At 37.7% G+C, this 23,950-nt stretch overlaps 1 protein-coding gene across 1 annotated transcript in view; it reads left to right on the plus strand.

Annotated features, from left to right (window-relative positions):
- The window catches only part of ATAD2 (ATPase family AAA domain containing 2), a 65,271-nt gene extending 56,071 nt beyond the window's left edge, over positions 1 to 9,200 (plus strand). The window contains exons 25-28 of the mRNA XM_045560530.1: positions 3,408 to 3,800; positions 5,265 to 5,398; positions 7,640 to 7,768; positions 8,549 to 9,200. Of these exons, the coding sequence (XP_045416486.1) occupies positions 3,408 to 3,800; positions 5,265 to 5,398; positions 7,640 to 7,768; positions 8,549 to 8,593 (701 nt within the window). The 3' untranslated portion in view covers positions 8,594 to 9,200. The remainder of the gene's footprint in view (positions 1 to 3,407; positions 3,801 to 5,264; positions 5,399 to 7,639; positions 7,769 to 8,548) is intronic.
- Positions 9,201 to 23,950: the final 14,750 nt, after the last annotated feature.

Genomic DNA, 23,950 nt, shown 5'->3' on the forward strand with positions numbered 1-23,950 from the left:
TGGTACACACCTGTAGTCCCAGCTACTTGGAAGGTTGAGGCAGGAGGATCGCTTGAGCTCCAGGAGTTTGAGGTTGCAGTAAGCTATGATGAATCTAGCCCGGGCAACAGAGCAAGACCCTGTCTCAAAAAAAAAAGGAAGTTCATGAAGCTGTCACTGTAGCTATATCAGCAGGTGCAAAAACCATATACTTTTTGTGAAATAGCTTGTCATATTAAAAATGCAGATTTTATGTGAGTGCATGATTGTTATAAGAAAGACTTAGACTCTAATATGATTCAACAAAAAGCGAAGTCATTTTATGACAACTTAAAAGGAAGGTTAAGAATCTAAAGCAAAAGAATTTAAGGCCAGCAAAAGATGGTTTGATAATTTTAGAAAGATGTCTGGCTTAAAAAATGTCAAGATAACAGGAGAAACAGCTTCTGCTGACCAAGAAGCAGCACACAAGTTCCCAGACACCACTAAGAAAATCACTGGGCCCAGACACCATTAAGAAAGTCATTGGGAAGAGGGGTTAAAGGCTATCTGCCTAAACAGGTTTTTAATACAGATGAAAGTACCCTATTCTGGGGGGAAAAAATTGCCCTATTCTAGTGAGGGGAAAGGTCATTTATTAGAAAGGAAGGGAAGCAAGCTCCAGGATTTAAAGTAGGAAGGGATAGGCCAACTGTACTGTTTTGTGCAAATGAAGTCAGGTTTATGATCAGGACTACCCTTATCTATAAAGCTACTAACCCCCAAGCCTTGAAGGGAAATAAATGATAAACACCAGCTGCCAGTCTTTTTGGTGTATAATGAGGTAGCCTGGACAATGAGAACCCTTTTTCTAGATTGATTCCATTGATGTTTTGTCCCCACAATCAGGAATTACTTTGCCAATAGGGATTTCCTTTTACAATTTCTTATTGGACAATGCCTTTGGCCACTCAGAACCCCATGAGTTTAAAACCGAAGGTATCAACCAGTGGTCTGCTTACCCCCAAACACATCATCTCTATTTCAGCCTCTAGATCAGGGGATCATAAAGACCTTTTTAAGGCTCATTACACACAGGACTCTATGGAAAAGGATAGTCAGTACTACAGAAGGAGAACCCTAATGGAACATGATGAAAGTCTGGAAAGGATTCCACCATTGAAGATGCCATAGTTATAGAAAAAGCTGTGAAAGCCGTCAAGCCTGAAACAATAAATTCTTGCTGGAGAATACAGATGCTGTGAATGACTTCATAGGGTTTATGACAGAGCCAATCCAGGAGATCATGAAAGAGATTGTAGATAAGGCAAAAAAGCTGGGTGTAAAGGATTTCAAGATACAGATCTTGGAAAAATTCAAGAGCAAATAGACACCACAACAGAGGAATTAACAGAAGACGACTTGATGAGATGAGTGCTTTCAAACTAGTACCTGATAATGAAGACGATGTAGAAGAAGCAGTGCCAGAAAACAGATTGACATTAGACAATCTGGCAGAAGGAGTCTGATTATTCAGGACTGCTTTTGACTTCTTTTACGATATGGACCCTTCTATGATACAGGCACTGAAACTAAAGGAAGAAGGATTGGCACCATATAGAAACATTTTTAGAGAAATGAAAAAGCAAAAATATCAGAAATTACGATGTATTTCTGTAAAGTTATACTAAGTGTTCCCGCCTCTCCTGCTTCCCCTTCTACCTCCTCTACCTCTTTTGCTGCTGCCGTAACTGAGAGAAGACCAACCCTCCTCCTCCTCAGCCTATTCAACATGAAGATGACATAGATGAAGATATTTATGATGATCTGCTTCCACTTAATGAATAGTAAATATATTTTCTCTTCCTTATGATTTTCTTAATAACATTCTCTTTTTTCTAGCTTACTTTATTGTAAGAATCCAGTATATAATACAACTACAAAATATGTGTTAATCGATTATTTATATTATCCGTAAGCCTTCTGGTCAACAGTAGCCTATAGTAGTTAAGTTTTGGGGGTGTCAAAAATATGCAAATTGTCAGTGGCAGAAGTCAGTGCTTCCGACCCTCACATTATATAAGGGTCAGCTGTGCTTTATATACATGTTATGCATCAATCAAAAGTGGAAGGTGAACAAAAAACCTGTGTACCCCTTGTTTCCTTTTCTCCACTAAGCCTGGTAATTTGAAGGGACTGCTACCATAGGTGTTTCAGACTCAACTGCCTCCTCTTTATCCATATAAATTTTGGCAAGTACAGTACCGTTGAACAGTGGTATTTATCCTGGGGTCATCCTTTTTTTATTTTTTTTCTTTTTTGAGACAGAGCCTCACTTCGTTGCCCTGGGTAGAGTGCCGTGGCTTCAGCCTAGCTCACAGCCTACCTCAAACTCCTGGACTCAAGTGATCCTCCTGCCTCAGCCTTCCGAGTAGCTGGGACTACAGGCACGCACCACCATGCCCAGCTAATTTTTGTATTTTTTTTTTTAGTAGAGACTCTTGCTCAGGCTGATCTTGAACTCCTGAGCTCAAGCAATCCTCCTGCCTCGGCCTCCCAGAGTTCTAGGATTACAGTGAGCTGCTGTGCCTGGCCTGGGGTCATTCTTAATTTTTACCTTTTTATTACCCCTCAATATTCAGTTATCTTCCCAAGTTCTATGAAAACTACTTAATTTCTTTCAAATCTATCCTCCATTCTCCCTCTGTCACTTCTGCTACCTAAATTTTACTACTTCTCCCATGACCATTGCAGTGTGATTATACTCCATCTAGTCTAGACAGAATATTTAACCTCTCTGGACCTTAGGTTCTCTATGTAATAGTAGTGATAATAATAGCAAACCTCACTGGGTTAAGATGAAATTTCAATAAGTGTACATAAAGGGCTTAGAAGAATTCTTAGTATTAGCTGGGTGTGGTGCTATGCACCTGTAGTCTCAGCTACTCGGGAAGCCAAGGCAGAAAGATTGCTTGAGCCCAGAAGTTCGATGCTATAGAGCAGTGTGATTGCACCTGTGAATAGCCACTACACTACAGCCTAGGCAACATAGATGTGTCTCTTAAAAAAGTTTCTAGCACATATAAACAGTCAATAAATGTAGGCTATTTTAACCTTTGCCCTCTTTCTGGTTCATTTCTCATACTGCTGCCAAAGTGATCTTTCTCAAATATGTGTCAGGCGGATTATGTCATAGCCCTTCATAAAATTATTCAAGATAAAATCCAAACTTCTTAGAATGACAGGTCATTTTATGATCTGGGCCTTGCCCACTTCACCTTCTCCTCACAATACTCTGCTGTTGTTTCTATATTCTAAACATACAAAACTACTGTGGTTTCTCAAACTCCTTATCCGTTCATATCTCTGCGTTTCTTTAAGAAAAACTTTCTTAGAACTGAGAAAATTATTGAATGTTCATTCACCATTTTTCTTTAAATTCCTTGAAGCTCAGTTGAAGAGAAAAATTCGCAAAAAGTCGAAGTGGTATGGAGGCACCATAACAAAGCGACGGAAGATTTCACAGGCAAAGGATGATTGCCATAATGCTGATGACAAAATCGAGAGTGATACAGAGGAAACTCAAGATACAAGTGTAGACCACAATGAAAATGGAAACACAGGAGAGTCTTCAATGGAAGAAAATGAGAAGCAGCAGAATGCCTCTGAAAGCAATCTAGAATTGGGAAACAATAGTTCAAGTGCTTATAATATTGAGAATGAACTTAAAGAATCTAGGAAGATTACAGCATGTACAGAATTGAGGAAAGATAAGATTGCTTGCAATGGAGATCCTTCTAGCTCTCAGACAATAGATATTTCTGATGAAAATGAAGCAAAAGGTAAGTATTTTTCTATTTAAAAAGCAACTTACTAATTTTAAAAGATGTCTCAAAGTTCATGAACAGCTAATTACATCTCAATTTATTGCTTTTTTCTTGTCCTCAGAGTGCAGGTGTTAATAAGAAAAAAATAGCATTATCTTTACTTACTGTTGAACTAGTAAATCACTGTTGTTAAAAGTACATTGGCATCAAACAGACCAGTACTTAGTAGCTTGTGACCATGGGCAAGATACTTAACCTGTCAGCCTGTTTGTTCATCTGCAAAATTGGGGTAGATAGTAGCTGGGTAATGAGATATTTTGTGAATTGAATCTAATAATCTATCTAAAGAATATAGCCCAGGGCCTGGCTATGCAGCTTTAAAAAGCTGGCAGGATACTCTTTTATTTTTAAGCAAGATGAGCAGCTTTCTCTGATTCCTCCTGAGTGATATAGAACAACTCTTACCCACCCCCATCATTCTTTTATCCCTTGTGGTAGGTTAGGTCCAAGATAAATTGTATTTACTCCAATGATCCTACTCCCCAAATTTTCCATTTAGAATTATCTTCATTTGGATCTTCTTGAGCCTTTGGCAGTAGATTTGTTTAGTCAGACAAAGCAAAAAGGTGAGGGTAATGGGGTCAAAGCTGGTTCATGAGACTGGTTTTCTTCAGTGGTTTATATGCTGAAGGTTATTAGCCTTTTACAAGGGCTTCCTTGAAATGAGTTCTGATATGTTTGAGTAATCAGCAATAATGGACTATTACATAGCCTTTCTAATGTGGATATTTAATTTGTTTTGTTTTGGTCAGTTTTATTTTCATTTATCATTACCTTTTTTCTGAAAGGACATTATTTAATAGGACTTATGTATCAAGAGATCTGGATTCTTGTCTTGGCTCTTACAACAATTAGATGTATGACCTTAGAAAAGTCTCTTCACCTCTCTTGGCTTCATTTTTCTCATCTATCAATGAGTAAGTTCTTTAAAGGGCCAGATACCAGGTGGTAAAGGCTTTAGACTGGGCAGGGGCCATACACTCTCGGTTTCTGTCACAACTACTCAACCCTGCCGGGAAAGCTGCATTGAAGGTAGATAAAATGGACACGGTTATGTTCTAATAAAACTTCACTTACAATCGTAGGCCAGATTTTGCCCATGGGTAGTAGTTTGCAACTCTTATTCTAGATTATTGAGGTCCTTTCCAGATCTTAAAATTTTGTAAATCTTGTACCTAAATAGAAGACAGCCTGACCTGTTGAGGATCCCCCTGAAATACTCAATTTGAGAAATACTTTTCTAACTGTCCTTAATTTTTGAGTGGCAGTGTCCTAATCTTATAACAGAAAGAGTTAATAAGCCAGAATCAGTATTTGTGTCCTTAGTAAACATGCCCTATTATTTAATCAGCCTACTGTTTATTTTAGGTATTATAATGTCTGTAGACCAAATAATAGTTATTTAATTTTTCATTCTAGAAATGGGTGTTCTGCGAATGACTCGAGCTAGGCGTTCCCAAGTAGAACAGCAGCAGCTCATCAGTGTTGAAAAGGCTTTGGCAATTCTTTCTCAACCTACACCCTCACTTGTTGTGGACCATGAGCTATTAAAAGTATGTAAATTGAAATCATAATGCTTTCACTGAACAGATTAGTAATCTCCAAACACTGGATTATGGACTAGTGGCAGTCTGGCTACATAGGAATTACATGAGAAACTAAAACTTTTTCTTCCTCCCAGCTTCCCTTTACTGCTCTTCTCTTTCCCCTGTTCCAAATTAGGAATTATATCTGAGGATCTGTGGTAAGAACCAGAGGGAAAATAGGTAAGTGATTCTGATATGCTGCAGGTTATCTGTTGCTCGTTCTTTCTCCCTTTCTATCCTCTCAGTTGGGTTTTCATCCTTAGAACTCTAATAAAGTGACACCCTAATACCTAATAATACTTGCCTTTGTTAAAGTGAATTCTTCTTGCCATATCTGTAACATTTGACTATTGATAACTCTCTTTCTTTGACTGTTGTGTCCTTAAACCATCCTTGCCTTCAACTACTTTTATCAGTTCCTCAGGGTTTTTCTTAACCATTTGCTCTTTTTTTTTTTTTTTTTTCCACTCTTGGAGTAGCCATCACTTCTGTAAGGATGATCCTACCTCTGGAACTCTCCACCTGATACCTCTGAACAACAGTCTTATGGTCCCAACTAACAACTTGGATATATTGCAATTGCCTTAACATATATCTGTAATAAGATTAATTTTTTTGCCCTTTTACTTCAAAAGTGAACAAATTTGCATCCTAATTACAATTTACCTGTTTTATTTTGGCCACATTTCAAGTCTGAGAATGTTGAGGGTTTATTTTTGTTTGTTTATTTGGTTTTTGGTTTTTCTTTTTTAATGAGACAGGGTTTTGCTCTGTCACCCAGGCTGGAGTACAGTGGCATGATTATAGCTCACTGTAGCCTCAAACTCCAGGGCTCAAGCAATCCTCCTGCCTCAGCCTCTCAAAGTGCTGGGATTACAAGTGTGAGCCACCATGCCCAGCTGAAATTTTTTGATGTATAAAGCTATATGCAAAGATATAAATTATTTGTATAGATAAGAATTTTAACATATTAGAGGGAAATCTGCTCTGTGTAAGTACAAGGTGAACCTGCTAGTAACAGTAGACTCAGGAAAGCCTTTCTTTTGAATGGAGCAGAGTTAATAGGAACTTGATGTCTGTACTTAAGAAAGCAGCAATATTCCTGGAGCAGTTTCTTCCCAAAAAACTTTAATCTCTCTGAAAAATCTCTTTAAAAGTGTGTGTGAAACTATTACTATAAGCTCCTGTAAATCTCATGACCATAAAAATGGTATCCCTAATGTTGAGATAGGAACTTCTATGTTGTTTGGGGTTAAGGGTGGCAGTTATTGGTCTACTTAATCAATTTTTATAAATTTTACAACTTTGTTCTGCTCAGGATACAGACACATCATTTTGAGTCAATTATAGAAAGCCATCTATTGAGACTATTTCAACTTGTACTTTTTCTGGTAATAGTACTTTTTCCCCACCAGAAAAGGAACTGTGTAATAGTGCAGTGTATCCATTAGGCATGCAATACATGATGACCTTTTATGAGAGGATAAACTTGCTATAGAATCATTTGCATAAAGGCACTAGTTGGAGATGACTAACATGTTTGTTAATTTATAGTTTTTAACAGACTAGTCTAAATTATTGGCCCCATATATTGTTTTTATGACCATTACCTATGACCATTCTAGTTGATGTTTACTTAACTGTAATGGTATGTTTTTGTTAATTATGAGGTAATGACGTATCCTGATAGGGCCAGATTTGAAGAATTACATAAATCCTAGTGAGTCCACCATTTTACTTATGAGAAAAAACACTGAGCAGATGGAAAATCCTTTTTATATAAGAAGAACCCTGAAGTTGTGAGGTAGTTCACCATTTATATAGTATCTTTTTTAATGGAATTAATCATAATGTACTTATACTGCTATAAAATACCCTGTAAAAACATTGCTTTTTTTCCCTATTAATCTAATTTGAGGTTAGTTTTTAACTTTTAATTTGTAGAGGCTCAGGGTTAGAGTTGAAATTGGCAACCTCCTTAGTAATAGTTTTTAGAATAGGAGTTACACAGGGTCAAGGCCAGGATTACAGATAATGTTAACTACATTTAAATGTCAGAGCCACTGCTCATCAAATGTCTCATCAGATGGCTTGGTCTGCCCTCTCTCTGGCTTCTATGATAACAATTCCCCAAACCTTTGAAATTAAATATCTTGTCTCAGGGAATTCCTCTCTCACATATGTAAACTTACTCATATTTGCTTTTAGAATCTTTTGAAGACTGTTGTTAAAAAAAGTCAAGAATACAATATTTTTCAATTGGAAAATTTGTATGCAGTAATCAGCCAGTGTATTTATCAGCATCGCAGTGACTATGATAAAACAACACTTATTCAGGTAAACTATTGAGTTGAAACTTTCTAATGCTCTTATTGTCACATAATATATCACTTATATAAGCTTGGTAAGGCTTTATTTAATCTATATAAAGAACTGATTATAAGAACTTAAAGACCATTTTTTAATATGTGGATTATGAATTCTAGGTAAGGGTGAGTTCAGTATTTTTTTCAATCTAGAATTTCATTAGTTTGTGTCTGATACAGTGGAACATAAACTATGAATATTCTTTATTTTTGTGTTAATGAAGATATGTAGCTCCTTTTAAGTATAAATCTTGCTTTATACTAGGTATTAGAGTACTAATTCTTAAAAAGAGATGTTAAGTGGTACCTACATGTGTATATTACTGGTAATTACAAAATATTAAATGGTACCCACTAGATACTCACTAGTATATAATATGTATAGTATTTAACATACCTACTAAAGTATACTATGGTAACTGTGTAGTATAATATAGATAATACTGGTACCTACAAAGTATAAAATATTAATAAGTACACCTGTACCTTGATTATTACTGTTTGAAGTCAACATAAAATGAATGCATCTTGGACTCATTTCAAAGGCATTTAAATAACTATGTCCCATCTGCGAAATCAGTTTATGTGATAGTCTTAAATACTGAGCTAAATGTTTAAATTTTCATTATCAGATATGTACATGAATATTCTTAAGGTTGTTCACTAAAAAAAAAAAACAGTATTGACATAATATTTCTTTAGCTTTTTCCATATTGAAACTTAATAATTTTTCTTCCTACCCTTTATCTAGAAAATGGAGCAAGAGGTAGAAAACTTCATTTGTTCCAGATCATGATGTCATGGTACCAAGTATTCTTTATATTCACTTCCTATTTAATTCATTTTTGTCATGTCCATGTAACTGATGCAGGATGAAATCCTGCATCTTTAAGGAAAAGATTAAAATAAAAGTATTTAAACTTTCCTGATATTTATGTACGTATGTAAGATAAATTACATGTGTAAGATAACTGATAAATGTGGGAAGTTTGTTTGAACAAGGCACTATAGTAATAGTAGTTGAAGTTTGGCCAACTCTTAATAAAGAAGTTATTTTGGTAACTCCTGTTTTATGGCACTTGAGAGCAATTAGTAACATTAAAATTTTTTGTATTAAGCACTTTTAATTTTATCCTTCCTAAAAATAGTTTTTGTATCAGACTAGAAACTTATTTAGCCATTGTCTTTGCCATCTTTTTTGTCATCTTTGTTTTATTGAATGCCCTTTCATCTGCCTTTAGTGTACCTTGTCCATTCACTTAAAAGCTTGTGTAAGTCATTTGAGGGAGGGCCCTTGAACAATTTTTGGCTGTACCACAATTCTGTACTTGAATATCAAAATTAGTGTTTTTAGATAAACATTTTTATAATTCTAATTTGAGTTAATAAAGATTTTAAATATTTTTTGGTTTACTTTAATAATAACTACCTTGTTAAACATCTTTTTAATAGCACAAAGTTTTTATATTTGAAAACTGTTTATATCTTTCTAAAATTATATTTAGTTTATATTCTATAGATACCATTTATATACAATTATATAAATATTATAAACTTTGTATTAATGATACCAAAAATACATTTCTTTCTTAAAGTTAAAACCATTCACCTCCATGCATATTCTTTTGGGGGGGGGTCATTCTAATATTATTTTGTAAAATAACGTCTCTTGGAAACCTTTCAAAGGGCATAGTGAATGATAATCTAAAATAAGATTCTGGATTGTAATATAGTTCAGAGTGGAGCTGCCTTTTGTTATTGATTTATCTGGATATTATATTTAAGGCCTTCTAAAACCCAGTAAATCAGATAACTTAATTAGTAGATATTGTCTTATGTAATGCATAAAGTAATGCCAGTCACTGAGAACATTTAAATTTGTGTATATTCCTGTGGATATACATTTACATGCTCATTTTTGTTGAATTTTATTATAACTTATTCTTCCAGATGCATCTTTTATAACTAGGATTTCACTTGTGTGTATGGCTTGTATAATAAATTTTGAAGGTGAAAACTTCTCAATTTTGTTTCTTTTTCTTCAGTATTTTAAAACATACTAAAGATAATGTAGTGCAAAAGAAGTACAAAATCTGTTCTTCCATATATTACTGTGCATAATTTTAAATGCTGTTGACACTAGAATGTTTATATGGTAAGTTTTCTTTAGATACAAAGACTAAGTGCTTCCTGTCCTTTTTTTTTTTTTTTTTTCCTTCGTTTTTTCTTTTGTGGAGACAGGGTCTTGCTTTGTTGCCCCAGGATAGAGTTCAGTGGCATCATCATAGCTCACTGCAACCTCACACTCCCAGGCTCTAGCGATCCTCCTGCCTCACCCTCTGTGGTAGCTGGGACTATGGGCACATGCCACTGCACCCAGCTAATTCTTATATTTTTTGTAGAGTTTGGAGTCTCGCGCCTGCTCAGGCTGGTCTTGACCCCCCAGAGTACTAGGATTACAGGTGTGACCCACCACGCTCAGCCCTCCCTATCCTTTTCATGAGACACTTTCTACAGATTTCAAAAGTGATATGTCTACACTGCTATGTGGAGTTTGAAAACCATGTAGAAATTGCAACGTTAAAATGTTTTTTCTCATTTTTTGCTCAAAAGTGCAGTCAATCTCTAGAACAATTAGACAATAAAAATAAAAAGCATCCATATTGGCTAGGAAGAAGTGAAACTGTCTCTTTTTACAAATGGCATGATCTTATATGTAAGAAGAATTCACAAAAAATCTGTTAGAGCTAATAAAAGAATTCAGCAAACTTACAGTATAGAAAATTAACATACAAAAATCAGTTGTATTTCTATACACTAGCAATGAACAATCCAAAAAGAAAATTAAGAAAGCAGTTCCATTTACAGTAGCGTTTAAAACAATTAAATACCTAGGAATAAATTTAACCAAGGAGGTTCAAGACTTAAACACTGGTAACTATAAAATGTTCCTAAAAGAAATTAAAGTAAGACCTAAGTAAACAGGAAAACATCTCTCATATTCATGGATTAGAAGACATAATGTTAGCAAAATGGCCATAATTCTCAAAGCAATCTATAGATTTGATGTAATTTCTATAAAAATCCCAAAGGCCTTTTTTTGAAAAACAGGGTAAGTGCTAAAATTGATGTGACATTGCAGGGTACACCAAATAGCCTCAGAAAAATCTTGAAAAAGATGATGACTCACTTCCTGATTTTGAAACTTATTATTAATACAAAGCTACATTAATCAAAGCAATGGTACAGGCATAAGTTTAGACCAATGGAATAGAATTAAAGTCCAGAAATAAACCAATATACCTATGGTCAGTTGATTTTTTTCGACAAGGGTGCCCAAGCCCATTCAATGGGGAAAGAACAGTTTCTTCAACAAATGGTGCTGAGACAACTTAATATCCACATGCAAAAGAATGAAGTTGGATTCCTACCTCATACTACGTTTTAAAAATTAACACAAAACGGATCGAAGGCCTAAATTTAAGAGCTAAAACTAAAATTCTAGAAGAAAACAAGGTCAAATCTTCATGACCTTGTTTAGACTTGGCAATGGTTTCCTACATACAACAGCAAAAGCACTAGCAACAAAAGGAAAATTAGATGATCTGGATTTCATCAAAATTTTAAACTTATGCTTTTTTTGGTTGTTGAGACAAAGTCTTGCTCTGTTGCCCAGGCTAAAGTGCCGTGGTGTCAGCCTAGCTCACAGCAACCTCAAACTCTTGGGCTCAAGCGATCTTCCTGCCTCAGCCTCCCAAGTAGCTGGGACTACAGGCACATGCTACCATGCCCAGCTAATTTTTTCTATTTTTAGTAGAGAAAGGGTCTCACTCTTGCTCAGGCTGGTCTCAAACTCATGAGCTCAAGAGATTTTCTCACCTTGGCTGTCTAGAGTGCTAGGATTACAGGTGTGAGCCACCACGCCTGGCCAATTTTCTGTTGTTTTAAGCCACCAAGATTGCGGTAATTTGTTACAACATTCACAGAAAATGAATACAACCTTATACCAATGTAAGCTGTTTGCAATTTTATAAACACAATGGCTTTTCTCCCCTCAGGGCTTTCATTCAGGTTATCTCCTCTGCTGGCAATAACTTTCCCCACACACCCTCAGTTCCCCTTTCACTTGGCTACTTTAGACATTAGAGATGGTCCAGGAAGATCTCCGATTCCTCAGTCTAAATTGGGGTCTTCCTCTAATTTTTCATAGCTCCCTATGTAAACCACCCCTCCTCCTTTTAAAACTGAACCTTAAGTATACAGAATTGGATTAATAATAATGTTTGTCATGACATATGCATCATTGATCCATGTATGGCCTCCCTTTTTAGTTAATTATTTTTAGTAACACCCATAAAAACCTGCTTCTCAAAAGGAAGATCAGGACCATGATAATCTATATCTAACCACATCTTCACCCACCAGACACATTCACCCCTGCTACTGCACACCAAGATAACTAAAATCCTGAATCATTCATAATTTCCTTGCTTTCCTGTGTTCCCATAAATTACATTTTTTAATACTAGATTTTTACTTTATAGATGGGTATCATGCTACTGCATGTATGATATCTTCTCAAGCTTCCTTTTTTCCTTAATGTTATTTTGCTAAAATTCTCCCATAGTATTGCATATTGTAGATAATTCCTTTTGGCTGCTGTGTAATTTTGTGAGTAAACTACAGTTTATGAATCCACTTTACTGTTGGGCATTTAGAGTATTTCCAGGTTTTGATGATTGTAAGCAGTGCTTTAAGGACATTCTTGCATCTTCCTCTGTCATACATGTTGTGCATGAGTTCCACTTGGGTATTAGGAAACAGCATATTGAAACTGGGATAATTCAAGGAAGGATTATGGGTGTAGGGGAATGATAAATAGTAGCTTGGGGTTAGTTATCATCCCTACGTTATAATGGATGAGGAGTTGGAGTAGTTGTTAAAGCCCAAAGGAAGTTTTGTGTAGTCTGTCACCTTGAGAAAAGCAATGACCTTCAATCAAAGGATCCTGTCAGCCCCAGGCAGCACTACATGGAGGGAACCAGGAGAATAAATGCCCTGATTTCTCTCTCTTTCCTTCAAACTCTTGCTAGGGTTTCCAATTACCCAAACCCAATCAAAAACCAAAAAGTTTGGGAACCCATTGCTGTAATCCATCTGGTCAGCTTTCCAGAGCAGAAAGCAGAGTGAATTGGGTATTTACCCAAAGGGAAAAAATATTTTTCACCAAAAAGATACCTGCACTCGAATGTTTATTGCAGTCCAATTCACAGTTGCAAAGATGTGGAATCAACCCAAGTGCCCATCAGTTCATGAGTGGATTAATAAAATGTGGCATATATATACCATGGAGGACTACTCAACCATAAAAAAGATGAATTCATACCGTTTGCAATAATCTGGATGGAACTGGAGGCCATTCTCCTAAGTGAAGTGTGTCAAGAATATAAAAGCAAACACCATGTGTACGCACTATTAAATTGGAACTAACAGATGGGCATATGTGCATAGAGGAAGTAAAACTCAGTGGAAACCAATCAGAGGGGAGGGGCAAAAACCTACCTAACAGGTACTATGAACACGCTTTGGGTGATGGGCACACCTTTAGCCCGGACTCAAGCATTACAAAAGTGATCCATGTAACTTAAAACATTTGTACCCCCTTAATATTTTGAAATTAAAAAAAAGAATGGAGGACGAACAAGATATCTCCATATTCTACCCCTTTTGCTTGTCTGCATCCACTTTTATTCTTTGTTCATGTGAAAAATGTATGTCCTTAACATCAGGAATATGTACTATTAACAATAAAAAGACAGAAAACCTACAAAGAAGTTCAGGAGCTGAAAAGTATAATAACTGAAATGAAAAATTCACTAGAGGGATTCAAAGCAGATTTTTACAGGCAGAAGAAAGAATCAGCAAACTTGATAGTAGGACAGTGGGAATTATCAAGTCTGAGGAACAGAGGAAAAGAAAGATTGAAGAAAAGTGAACAGAGCTTAAGACCTGTGGAGCACCATCATGCAGACCAACATACACATTGTGGGAGTTCCACAAGGAGAACAGAGAAAGGGGCAGACAGAATGTTTGAAGAAATAATGGCTGAAAACGTCCCAAATTTGATGAAAGACATGAATATAAACATCCAAGAAACCAAATGATCTCCAAGTCAGATTAACTCAAAGAGATCCACACCAAGACAGACATTATAGTTAAACTTTCAAAAGACAGCAGAGAGGCGACTCATCACGTACAAGGGATACTTAATGCTTCAACTGCTCCCGAATTTGTATCTCCAGGCCACGTCACTTTTCGGAACTACAGACCCACATATTTTGATCCTCCTCTGAAACGTGATGCTCCTTCAAAGTTCCTTATATCAATAAATGTCACCGCTATCCATCTAAATGCTGAAATCAGAAATGCAAAGTTACCCTCTCTTTCGACTTCCAATCCATCACAAAGTCCTGAGCGTTCTGCCTCCGTGATACCTCTCAGTTCTCTCCCTTTCTATTCCCTCCACCTCACTCTCTCACCCCACTATCATCACTAGAAAACTTCAGAAGCCTCCTGCTTGGTCTTTTTGCTTCTGTCCTTGCCCCTCTCCCATCCATTCTCCACCCAGTAGCCAGAATGTTCTTTTAAGCAACTCAGATATGATGTCATCATTTGCTTCAGCCCTTCCTTCAATGCTTCTCATTGGAGATCTTTCTATGGCTCCTGCCCGTCTCTCAGCCTCATTTCCCTGCTCCTCCTGGCTCACGCTGGAATGGGCCAGCCACACTTGGCCTTTTTTCAGTTCTTTTATCTTTCCTCTGAGCTTTTTCACATGCTGTTCCTTTTGTCTAGAATGCTCTTCCCTCCACCTATACCTATCCAGCCTCTACTCCTTATCCTTCATTCTCAGCATGTCTTAGAGTCACTGTCTTAGAGAAGTTTTCCTTACCCCTTCAACCTAAATGAGATTTTCTATTTTAATCTCTAATTTAATCCCCACTATTCTTACATGACACATTTCATAATTTTTAACCATGTATTTTCAAATTTTTGTCTATTTGATGTCTTGTCTCACCATGAGATCATAGGCTTTTTAAGGCCAGGCACTAAGTTTGTTTTGTTTTGTATAATGATGATAGGTCCAGCACCTACCATAATAGGGTCATAGTTGACACTAGATAAATATCAGTTGACTTAACGCCTGTGTAAATAGATAGGAGAAGAAGATTATGAGAGCAGAATAGGAAGAAATGAGTTTTGTAGGAAATGGAGGCAAACGGGCTATGGTGGAGGGAAGCCCATACTTCAGAAAAGCAGAGTAGGATCTAGGAGCTAATAGTATTTAATTTTTAAAAAGATACAAGATCATCTTGATTATATTTTTAGAATCTGGTTCTGTTAGATTCATCTCATTTCAAGGATAGGAAAAAAGTTTTCAGTTTGGTTTGCTTACAGTGAATTATTTACATATTGGGCATCCTTATGAGATTGAAAGCCATTTAATTACTAATTGTGTATTCTAAGCTTTGCATAGTCAGCAAAATGACTCCAGAAAGGACTAGAAGGCTGTGGGGGTTTGGTTTTGTTTTTTACCAGCTCTGGGAATGAGTACAAAATACCGGGCAATACTATATTTATATATAAATAGTGATGAAAGAAGAGAGCAGCCAGCAGTTAGTTAAATTGTTGGGTTAAGAAGAGATGGGCTTTATTGGTTAAGATTTTTTGGTTAGAAATTCTCTATTACTAACTTTAGCAAAAAGGCGCATTTCTGAAAGGATGTAAATTACCTCATGGATGATCAGAACAACCAAAAGTCAAGAGGAGAGAACTAGGGTTGCTCCAAGCCCTTGGCAGGAAGGAGTTCCTAAAACAGTTGCCATTAATGTGACTCAGCAAAGACAAATACATCGGGCTCAGTGATGATTCTCTCTTCTAGATTTCAAAGTACCCCCACCCACCCCCCAAAAAAGAAATGGATTGGTCTTGATGTTCACCCTAGCTCTGGCCAGAGGCCAGTGTCACACAATAGTGTGACATTGCCATGGGAAACCCACATTATAAGGAATTGTGAGCCTGGCGGGCAACCCAGGAGTTGTCTGTCACAAAGGTTAACCAAGCCACAATTTACTGACTTAATCTCCCATGTCCATTTGAGCCAGTTCTTTGATACATATAGTGAGCTCTCACCTTGTGCACAGTTTACACACAGTATGTCATTTAACACTTACAGTGGCTCTAAAAGGCCCAGTAGATAGGTTATAGTACTATATTCATTTTACAAATAAAGAAACTGAGGCATAGAGCAATTAAGGTGTTCACTCAGTGTCACACATAAGTGGCAGAAGCAGGACTCAAATAGGTCTGCTTGACTCGAAGCCCATGTTCTTAACCACCTCCCTTAGACATTGTAGGTGCCCAGCTCATATCCCTATGGTACTCAACTTTCTGCTATGTGCCGATGGCAGCCTCTTGCATTTGTGACTTGAGGGTTTTCTCATGATTCATGCTGGACATAAACTAGGGTGACAGGGAGTTGGCCCCGCTGTGATTAGTTGCCAGCTAGAAATAGATGGAAGTTGGTGAATAATATCCCCCACTCCCGTTCCCTTGCCCCTTTGGTGGGATAACTCTGAGGTGTGTTCTACACTTCATCTTTAGGATCTCCACTGGGGTTGAGCCCTAGGTCCCAGAGCAGTAACCTGCTTGTAACTGTACCCTTTGCTAGCCCCCTTCCTTTCCCTTTCTAACTTCTCTACTCCCTTACTTGTATTTCTAGGCATCCCCTCCCAAATAAACCACTGTTCTCATATCCTAAACTCAGGGTTTGCTTTAGGGGAAGTCCAACCTAATACATTCACTCCCTTTACAAAATAAAAAAAAAAAAAAGAAATGCTCCAACAGTAACTGTTCCATTTTTTAAGATTTCTCAGCTATTGAACCTCACAAACCAGCATTAATCATTCCTCAATATTTTATCATAACACTGTAACAATTTTATTTTCAAATTTCTTCCCATTTTAAAGATTGTTTTATATTGTAGCCACGTTATGTTTTTATTCTGGTTCTTTTTTTCTTTTTGAGAAAAAATCTGGAAGCTTCGTGTTTAGGCTATATAATTTTAGTGTGCAAAGGTTGGAAATGAAATCACTACATTTGAGCAAACAACCCTGCCAACATCCGAGCTCTGGCTGGGAGTCAGAGAACAGCACTTAACATGCAGTGAGAGGGCTCCTGAAATACTTCTACCTTCAGAGCACATGGCGAATCAAAATGATTTAAATGTCCAAAAGATATGGAACTAAAACATTTAACAGATCAAAAAGAGCCAGACATGGGTACCCTGGACTTGCAGACATTGTGAGCTACAAGTGTTGGTTTAAAGGACCATTGTGAAACTTCAACTGGCTTGAAGATTGACTTGGGGGAAAAAAAAGGGAACTCGTTGCAATAGCTAATGTATTCATGAAATAATTTGGAAACTGATTACGTGTGATGAATCGTAATTATAGCTATTTACTGTGGTGAATATTTAGGAAAATCAGGGTCTTAAAAAAAGACACAAGCTTTTGCTTGAATTATTTAGGAAGAAAAATAAGTTACCCCCAATCTTATGTTCTGTAATTTTTTTTTTCATTCAGTTTACATCTTTTATTTTTAGGACTACTACTTATGTCTCTTTTCTGTTTCTTCCTTAAATTTTTCTTAAGTCTTTTTCCCCACTCCATTAGGGAGAAAATGTAAATTACCACCATTACTCAGACAAATTCCCTGGTCTCTTCTGAACCTTCACCCCACAGCTGTTGCATGAAATATAATCACTAAAATACTAGCTAAATGAAAACGTCTATCCAAAAAGACAGTTTCCTAATATTCTTAGACCAAATAACCTTGCAGGAGAAGAGATAATTAAATATTCTCTTTCATCTAAAAATAGCCAATCTGGAAATACACTAAAATGCTAATAGTGGTTAGGAAGGGAGAAACAGGGATGGATTATTATCTCTATTTTTTAAAGTTTCTGCAGTGAATATATTCCTTTGTAATAAAAAATTTAGTAAAAATCTACAAAATTACTCAAATCAAAATTCTTTTTTCAGTTATAAAATCTGAAATATCTAAAGGAAGGCTAAAAAAGATCAAAAAATATCCTTGAGTGTCTAAGCTGAAAAATTATGTCTTATAATTTTATATCATCCTTCAACTGCATTTGGGTGTTTTTCAATAAAGTTGTTTAAAAGTCTGTAAATCTATCTGTACGATCAGAAAGAAGGTTTTTAACCTTTGGGTACATGCATAATATAATATAGGCATAGTATTATATTTCTTCATTGGCTAAAAACTGCCTACTTCCCATCCAGCTATGAAACAAGAGGGAAAGAAATGTGTGAGTAGATTACAAATTGAGAAATTAACTTAATGAGAAGTCCAAGATAATTGGTCTAGCTGGGTGCGATGGCTGACACCTGTAATGCCAGCACTTTGGGAGGCTGAGGCAGGAAGATCACTTTAGGCCAGGAGTTTGAGACCAGCCCGAGCAACACAGTGAGACCCTGTCTCTAAAAAAATTTAAATATTAGCTGGGTATGGTGACACACACCTGTAGTCCTAGCTACTCAGGAGGCTGAGGCATGAGGATCACTTGAGCCCAGGAGTTTGAGATTGCAGCGAGCTATAAGCTATAATGGCACCACTGTACTTCAGCCTGGGTGACAGAGAGAGACCCTGTCTCAAAAACAAAAACAAACAAAAAAAAAATCCAAGATAATTGGTCTATATTTTCAATTTATAACATTCATAATTAAAATGAGATTAAAGTAGCTAAACCACATTACAAATGACAAGACCCAACACTAATAAAAGTTATTATTAGGGTATTTTAATTACAGTCATGAGGGGAGGGACTATGCTTTGTTGAATAAATATTTGCTGAATTTACGCATATATGGACATATATACTTTATATATATTAAAGACCTACTTTATATATATTAAAGACCTACTGTGTGCAAGGTATTAGGAGCGATACAAACTAAGAATGAGATGGTTCCTGCCACCCCCAAGGAATATATAATACAGTAAAATATGTCAAATTGCATCTAAATCTAAATTTAGACATCCCTCTAAACATCTAAATTGCATCATACCTCAGTAAAGAGTTTAGCTTTGCCTTTACTTTGTTTCTCATACAAGGCACAGAAGGACAGACTGTAAGCTTCACTGTGCGGGGCATGGGGGAAGGAGGGTCTGTGGAGTCAAACATGGGTTTCAGTCTTCTTGGACATGTTTTCCAAAAAAAGATGCCTTAGGGCAAGGTAACATGGAAGAAACATTTACTGCTCATCAACAAGCCCATTTGCTCCCCCACACTTCCTGTGTATGGCCAAAAAAAAAAAAAAAACCTGGATCCCTAAGTCACCACTTAGAAGAGAGGTACCCTGGCGGGTCACTAGTAGTTCTAAGAAGCTTTGATGACTGAGAACTAAATTATATGTCAAGCCTTGGGTATTTAAGGTTTGTTACAGCAGTATAGCCCAGTCTGTTCTGACAAATAGAGGTAATATGTTCACATGATGGTTGTTGACCCTATAATGGAAACATTAGCGCGAACAAAAGACTGTGAGATCTGTTTAAAAAGGTGGTCAAAAACTGGTGTGTTGGCTGCATGGTGGCTCATGCCTAGCACTTTGGGAGGCTGAGGTGGGAGGATCGCTTGAGGCCAGGAAGGAGTTCCAGACCAGCCTGAGCAAGAGCAAGGCCCCATCTCTACAAAATATAGAAAAATTAGCCAGGTGTGGGGTGTGCCGTATAGTCCCAGCTACTTGGGAAGCTGAGGCAGGAGGCAGGAGGATCACTCGAATGCAGGAATTAGGTCACAGTGAGTTATGATGATGCTACTGCACTCTAGCCTGGGCGACAGAGCAAGACCCTGTCTCAAAACAAAACTAAAACAAAACAAAAGTGCTCTGTCCTTCTGTGCTGACTCCCCTCTATAAACAATAGAAAAATCCAGACCAACCAACCTCTGGCCCTACCAGGCTCCTGCTATCCAATATTTGACCTTCTCCCTCCACAACTTATAGAACTTGAGCAAATCAATCTTCTTGAGTCTCAGTTTTTTAATCTACAAAATGAGGGATGTAGAATTAATAATCATATGATTGTTTTGAAAATAACATTAAATTATAGAGCAAAGTGCTGGCCCCAGAGCCTGGCAGGTAGAGATGCTTTATGAGTCAGTTGCTTCCCTTCTTCTTTGCCTGAAGCCAGTGGTTCTCAAACTGACTGCATTTAAGCATCATGAGAAGCCTTTAAAAAAAAAAAATAGCCTGTATCCCACCCTAAACCAAATAAATCAGAATTTTGGGGGGTAAGTCTGGGGCATAGACGTTTTTTTAAAGCATCAAGAATTCCATTGTTTAGCAGAAAAACCATTGCCTTAGACAATGTGTAAATAAACAAAATGCTATCTGCTTACACATAATTTAAAATAAAGTCTTGATAATATAAAAAACCATCAAGGGCTGGGTGCAGTGGCTCACACCAATAATCCCAGTACTTTTGGAGGCTGAGGCAGGAGGACTGTTTGAACCCAGGAGTTTGAGACCAGCCTGACAACATAGCAAGACCCCCATCTTTACAAAACATAAAAAAATTAGCCTGGCAAGGTGACACACGCCTGTAGTCCCAGCTAATTGGGAAGCTGAGGATTGCCTGAGCCCTGATGTTCACCACTGCACTCTAGCCTGGGTGACAGAGTGAGACCCTGTCACAAAAAAAAAAAAAAAAAAAAAAAAAGCCTTCAAAGAGTATCCGGTATGACCACTTTTCAAGAACTTAGAGCTTTAAGAAAGGCTTATTTATTACAGCGAGAATCAATAGGTGGTTACTGGATACTCTCAGGGACATTCCCATATGCAGAACTGTAGATAAGCCCAGGAAAGGACAGGCTCAGATACTACTTGCATTGTTTACAGCAATGACTATTTTCCTGTTGCTATGGGCTGAATTGTGTACCCCCAGAATTCATATGTTAAAGTCCTAGCCCCCAGTACCTTAGAATTGACCATGTTTGGAGACAGAGTCTTTGCTGAAATAATTAGCTAAAATGAGGTCATGAGAGTGAACTCTAATCCTGTTTGACTAGTGTCCTTACAAGAAGAGGAGGTTTGAACACAGCCACATACAGAGGGAAGACGATGTGAAGACAGGGAGAAGATGGCCATGTGCAAGCCAAGGACAGAGGCCTGGAACAGATCCTTCCCTCATAGCTCTCAAAGGGAGCCAACCAACCATGCCAACTCCTCCAGACATTTAGTTTCCAGAACTGTGAGAAAAATAAAGTTCTGTCATTTAAGTCACTCAGCTTGTGGTACTTTTTTATGGTAGCCCTGGACTAATATACCTGTGTTAGAGCTAAAGCATGTGGTAGGTATTTGGTGAGTGGGTGGGAGAAATAGCCACCCTGCCTGCACTTTATCTAGAAATTATCAGGGAGGAGATGGATTTTCATAAGGCCCTTAAAGTTGAGTACTTTGACTATTTGATGGGAAGGTAATTTCAAATGTTAGAGAAGGTTCCGTGTGTCCAAGAGATGGGAATCATTGCCTTCGCTGGTTCACAGCCTCCACTGCCCACGTGAAGGTGCCCTTTCTCCCGAAGACTTCCCTCGCCTCCTGCCATGGCAGATTAGATTATGCTGACCTTTTAAGAAGAGATGTGCTGGACAAATCAGATTCTCTCTTTGGAGTTTGGAATCGGGACACCGAGAAACAGGCCATTTAGCTCTAATGGGCGGAGTTAAACAGTCATATTGGACTCCTGGGCTGAGGCCACTTGGCTAGGCAATGTTCTAGAGGAGTCGTAAAAGGAGTTAAGAGAGGAGAGGATGGAGTGGACATGCACGGACAAACAGTAGCTTTGGCTTCCCGAATAACACTAGCTTGAGTGGGTTTCTATGCCTCACAACCAGAAGAGTGTTAGCTGGAACGGCATGAAATCCACAATGAGGAAATCAGAGCCAACGTCTTTCCCTAAGGGGTTACATAAAATCCTAGTCTGTCTCCCATGGGAATTCATAAGACTTTCAGGCTGGAAAGACCCTGGAGGACATCAGCAGCAGCATCCTGGCTAATACTTTCTGAGAAATTCAGGTAAACCAGGCACTTCGCATGAACTATCATCCCTTTGAGATAGGACACAATTGTAACATTATCTTCATTTTACAGATGAGTAAAAACAGACACAGATAGGTTAAGAAACTTACCTTTAGTCACATAGTGTGGTAAATTGATGACAGAAAGGGCCACAATTGTTTGCTCTTCCTACAGCATCATCCTTTGCAATATGATTTTGCAGCTATGCTCGTCAACAGGTGGAATCTGGACTGGCTCTATGACTGACTTTGGCCAGTAGAATGTGGCAGAAATGACAGGGTGTCCACTTTGAGCCTAGGCTTCAAAAGATCTCAAAGACTGCTTCTGGCTTTCTTGGAACCCTGTGGCTGCATGTGAATGAGTCCAGGCTATTCTACTGGAAGATGTGAGACACCTGGCCAGGTCCCCCCTCACTGAAGGTCTGACTGAAGCCATCCTATATGAGCCAGTCCCAAGATTTATGAAAGTGGCTATCCCGGGTCAGGCAGCCCCCAGACAACCCACCTGCTGACCACAGACATGTGAGCAAGTCCTGCTGACATCAGCCAAACTTAGTCCAGATCACAACCACCCAGATGACGCACACAACTCTGAGCTAAAGAACTGCTCAGTCTTTTAGGCTGCTAAATTTTGGTAGGTGTGTACTGCTTAATATAGTTAGCAAGTGGCAAGAGGATCTGGGACTTGAACATCAACTGACTTCAATGACTATGTATGCTTTCCAATCCCATGCACACTGTAACTTGGCTAATGCAATGCCTTCCTTCTTAGAAGCAGTGTATGTAGCATCTTTCTTAGGACTTAGGACTGGTTAGGGTGCGTTCAAAACCCGGTTTACTAATTTTGGGTGGGTTAATTTTGCCAAACCTCAGCTTCCTCATATGTTAACTGCAAATAATACCTGCTACTTCACAGAGACAACAGGAGGGTAAAATGGGTTAATATATATCCAGAGTGCCCAGAGTTTAATGAGCCATGAGTTTCCTGGAAAATGGAAGTCTGCAATGGGTCTGAAAATGCTTAATGACTGAAAAGGAATTTCCTTTCCAGTGTTGATGTCCATGTCACTGACAGTTTTAGAAATGAATATCTCTTCTCGGAGACATTGACTTTTTGTAGGTTTAATTAAAATTTTTTTTTGAAACAGGGTCTCTCATTTTGTCACACATACTAGAGTGCAGTGGCATCATCGTAGCTCACTACAACCTCAAACTCCTGGGCTTAAGTGATTCTCCTGCCTCAGCCTCCTGAATAATTGGGACTACAGGCACACACCATGGCACCAGGGCGAGTACTGCTTTCTAGCTGGATGTTCCCCTAGGGTTGTGTCTTAAGCTCGTAGGTCAAAAAAAGATGAACTGCCCCCTTTTTTTCCCAGAGGTAATGTTGATACAGCCACTAAGCTTTTTGGTGGAAACAGAGTTACACACCAATGAATGAACCAACCCAGATGACACCATGATTAAAAGATAAAGTGTACTGAAGTGTTACTCCTTGAATAAATACTGGAAAATCAGTTTTTCCTCGCTGTTTTCCTTGTTTGGCACCTACAGTCCTCCATAGTCCTATATATGGTCCTATGCTAGATATATTAATAGAAAGAGAAGAGAAGCAGAGTGGGAGGGCATTTTACAAGTACCAAGAATATCAACTTGTTTTTACTGTTGTCATTATCAATAACATTATTATTTTAGCAGAGCAAACACTAAGAGGAATAGAAAATGACTTGACCCCAAATTGGCTTTGGAAATCTGTTCAGCCTGAACTAGTTTTAGCAGGAACATTTCTGTTCACCTTCTGAAGTAGCCATTAGAGAAAATTGTGGGAGCAATTTCACTAGGGCTAAATTCTTAAGTTCACCTACCTTCAGTTCAAAGTTTAAAGTGTTTTAGTTTAATGTCTTTTTGGCTGCTCTGTTTCATGGTACCATGTTTTTTAAAAGACTTTTTCACAAAAAGCAGAAAAAGGAAAAATAATAACAGAAGTACTACAAAGTG

The sequence above is a fragment of the Lemur catta genome, chromosome 9 (assembly GCF_020740605.2).
Source record: "Lemur catta isolate mLemCat1 chromosome 9, mLemCat1.pri, whole genome shotgun sequence".
Classification (NCBI taxonomy): domain Eukaryota; kingdom Metazoa; phylum Chordata; class Mammalia; order Primates; family Lemuridae; genus Lemur; species Lemur catta.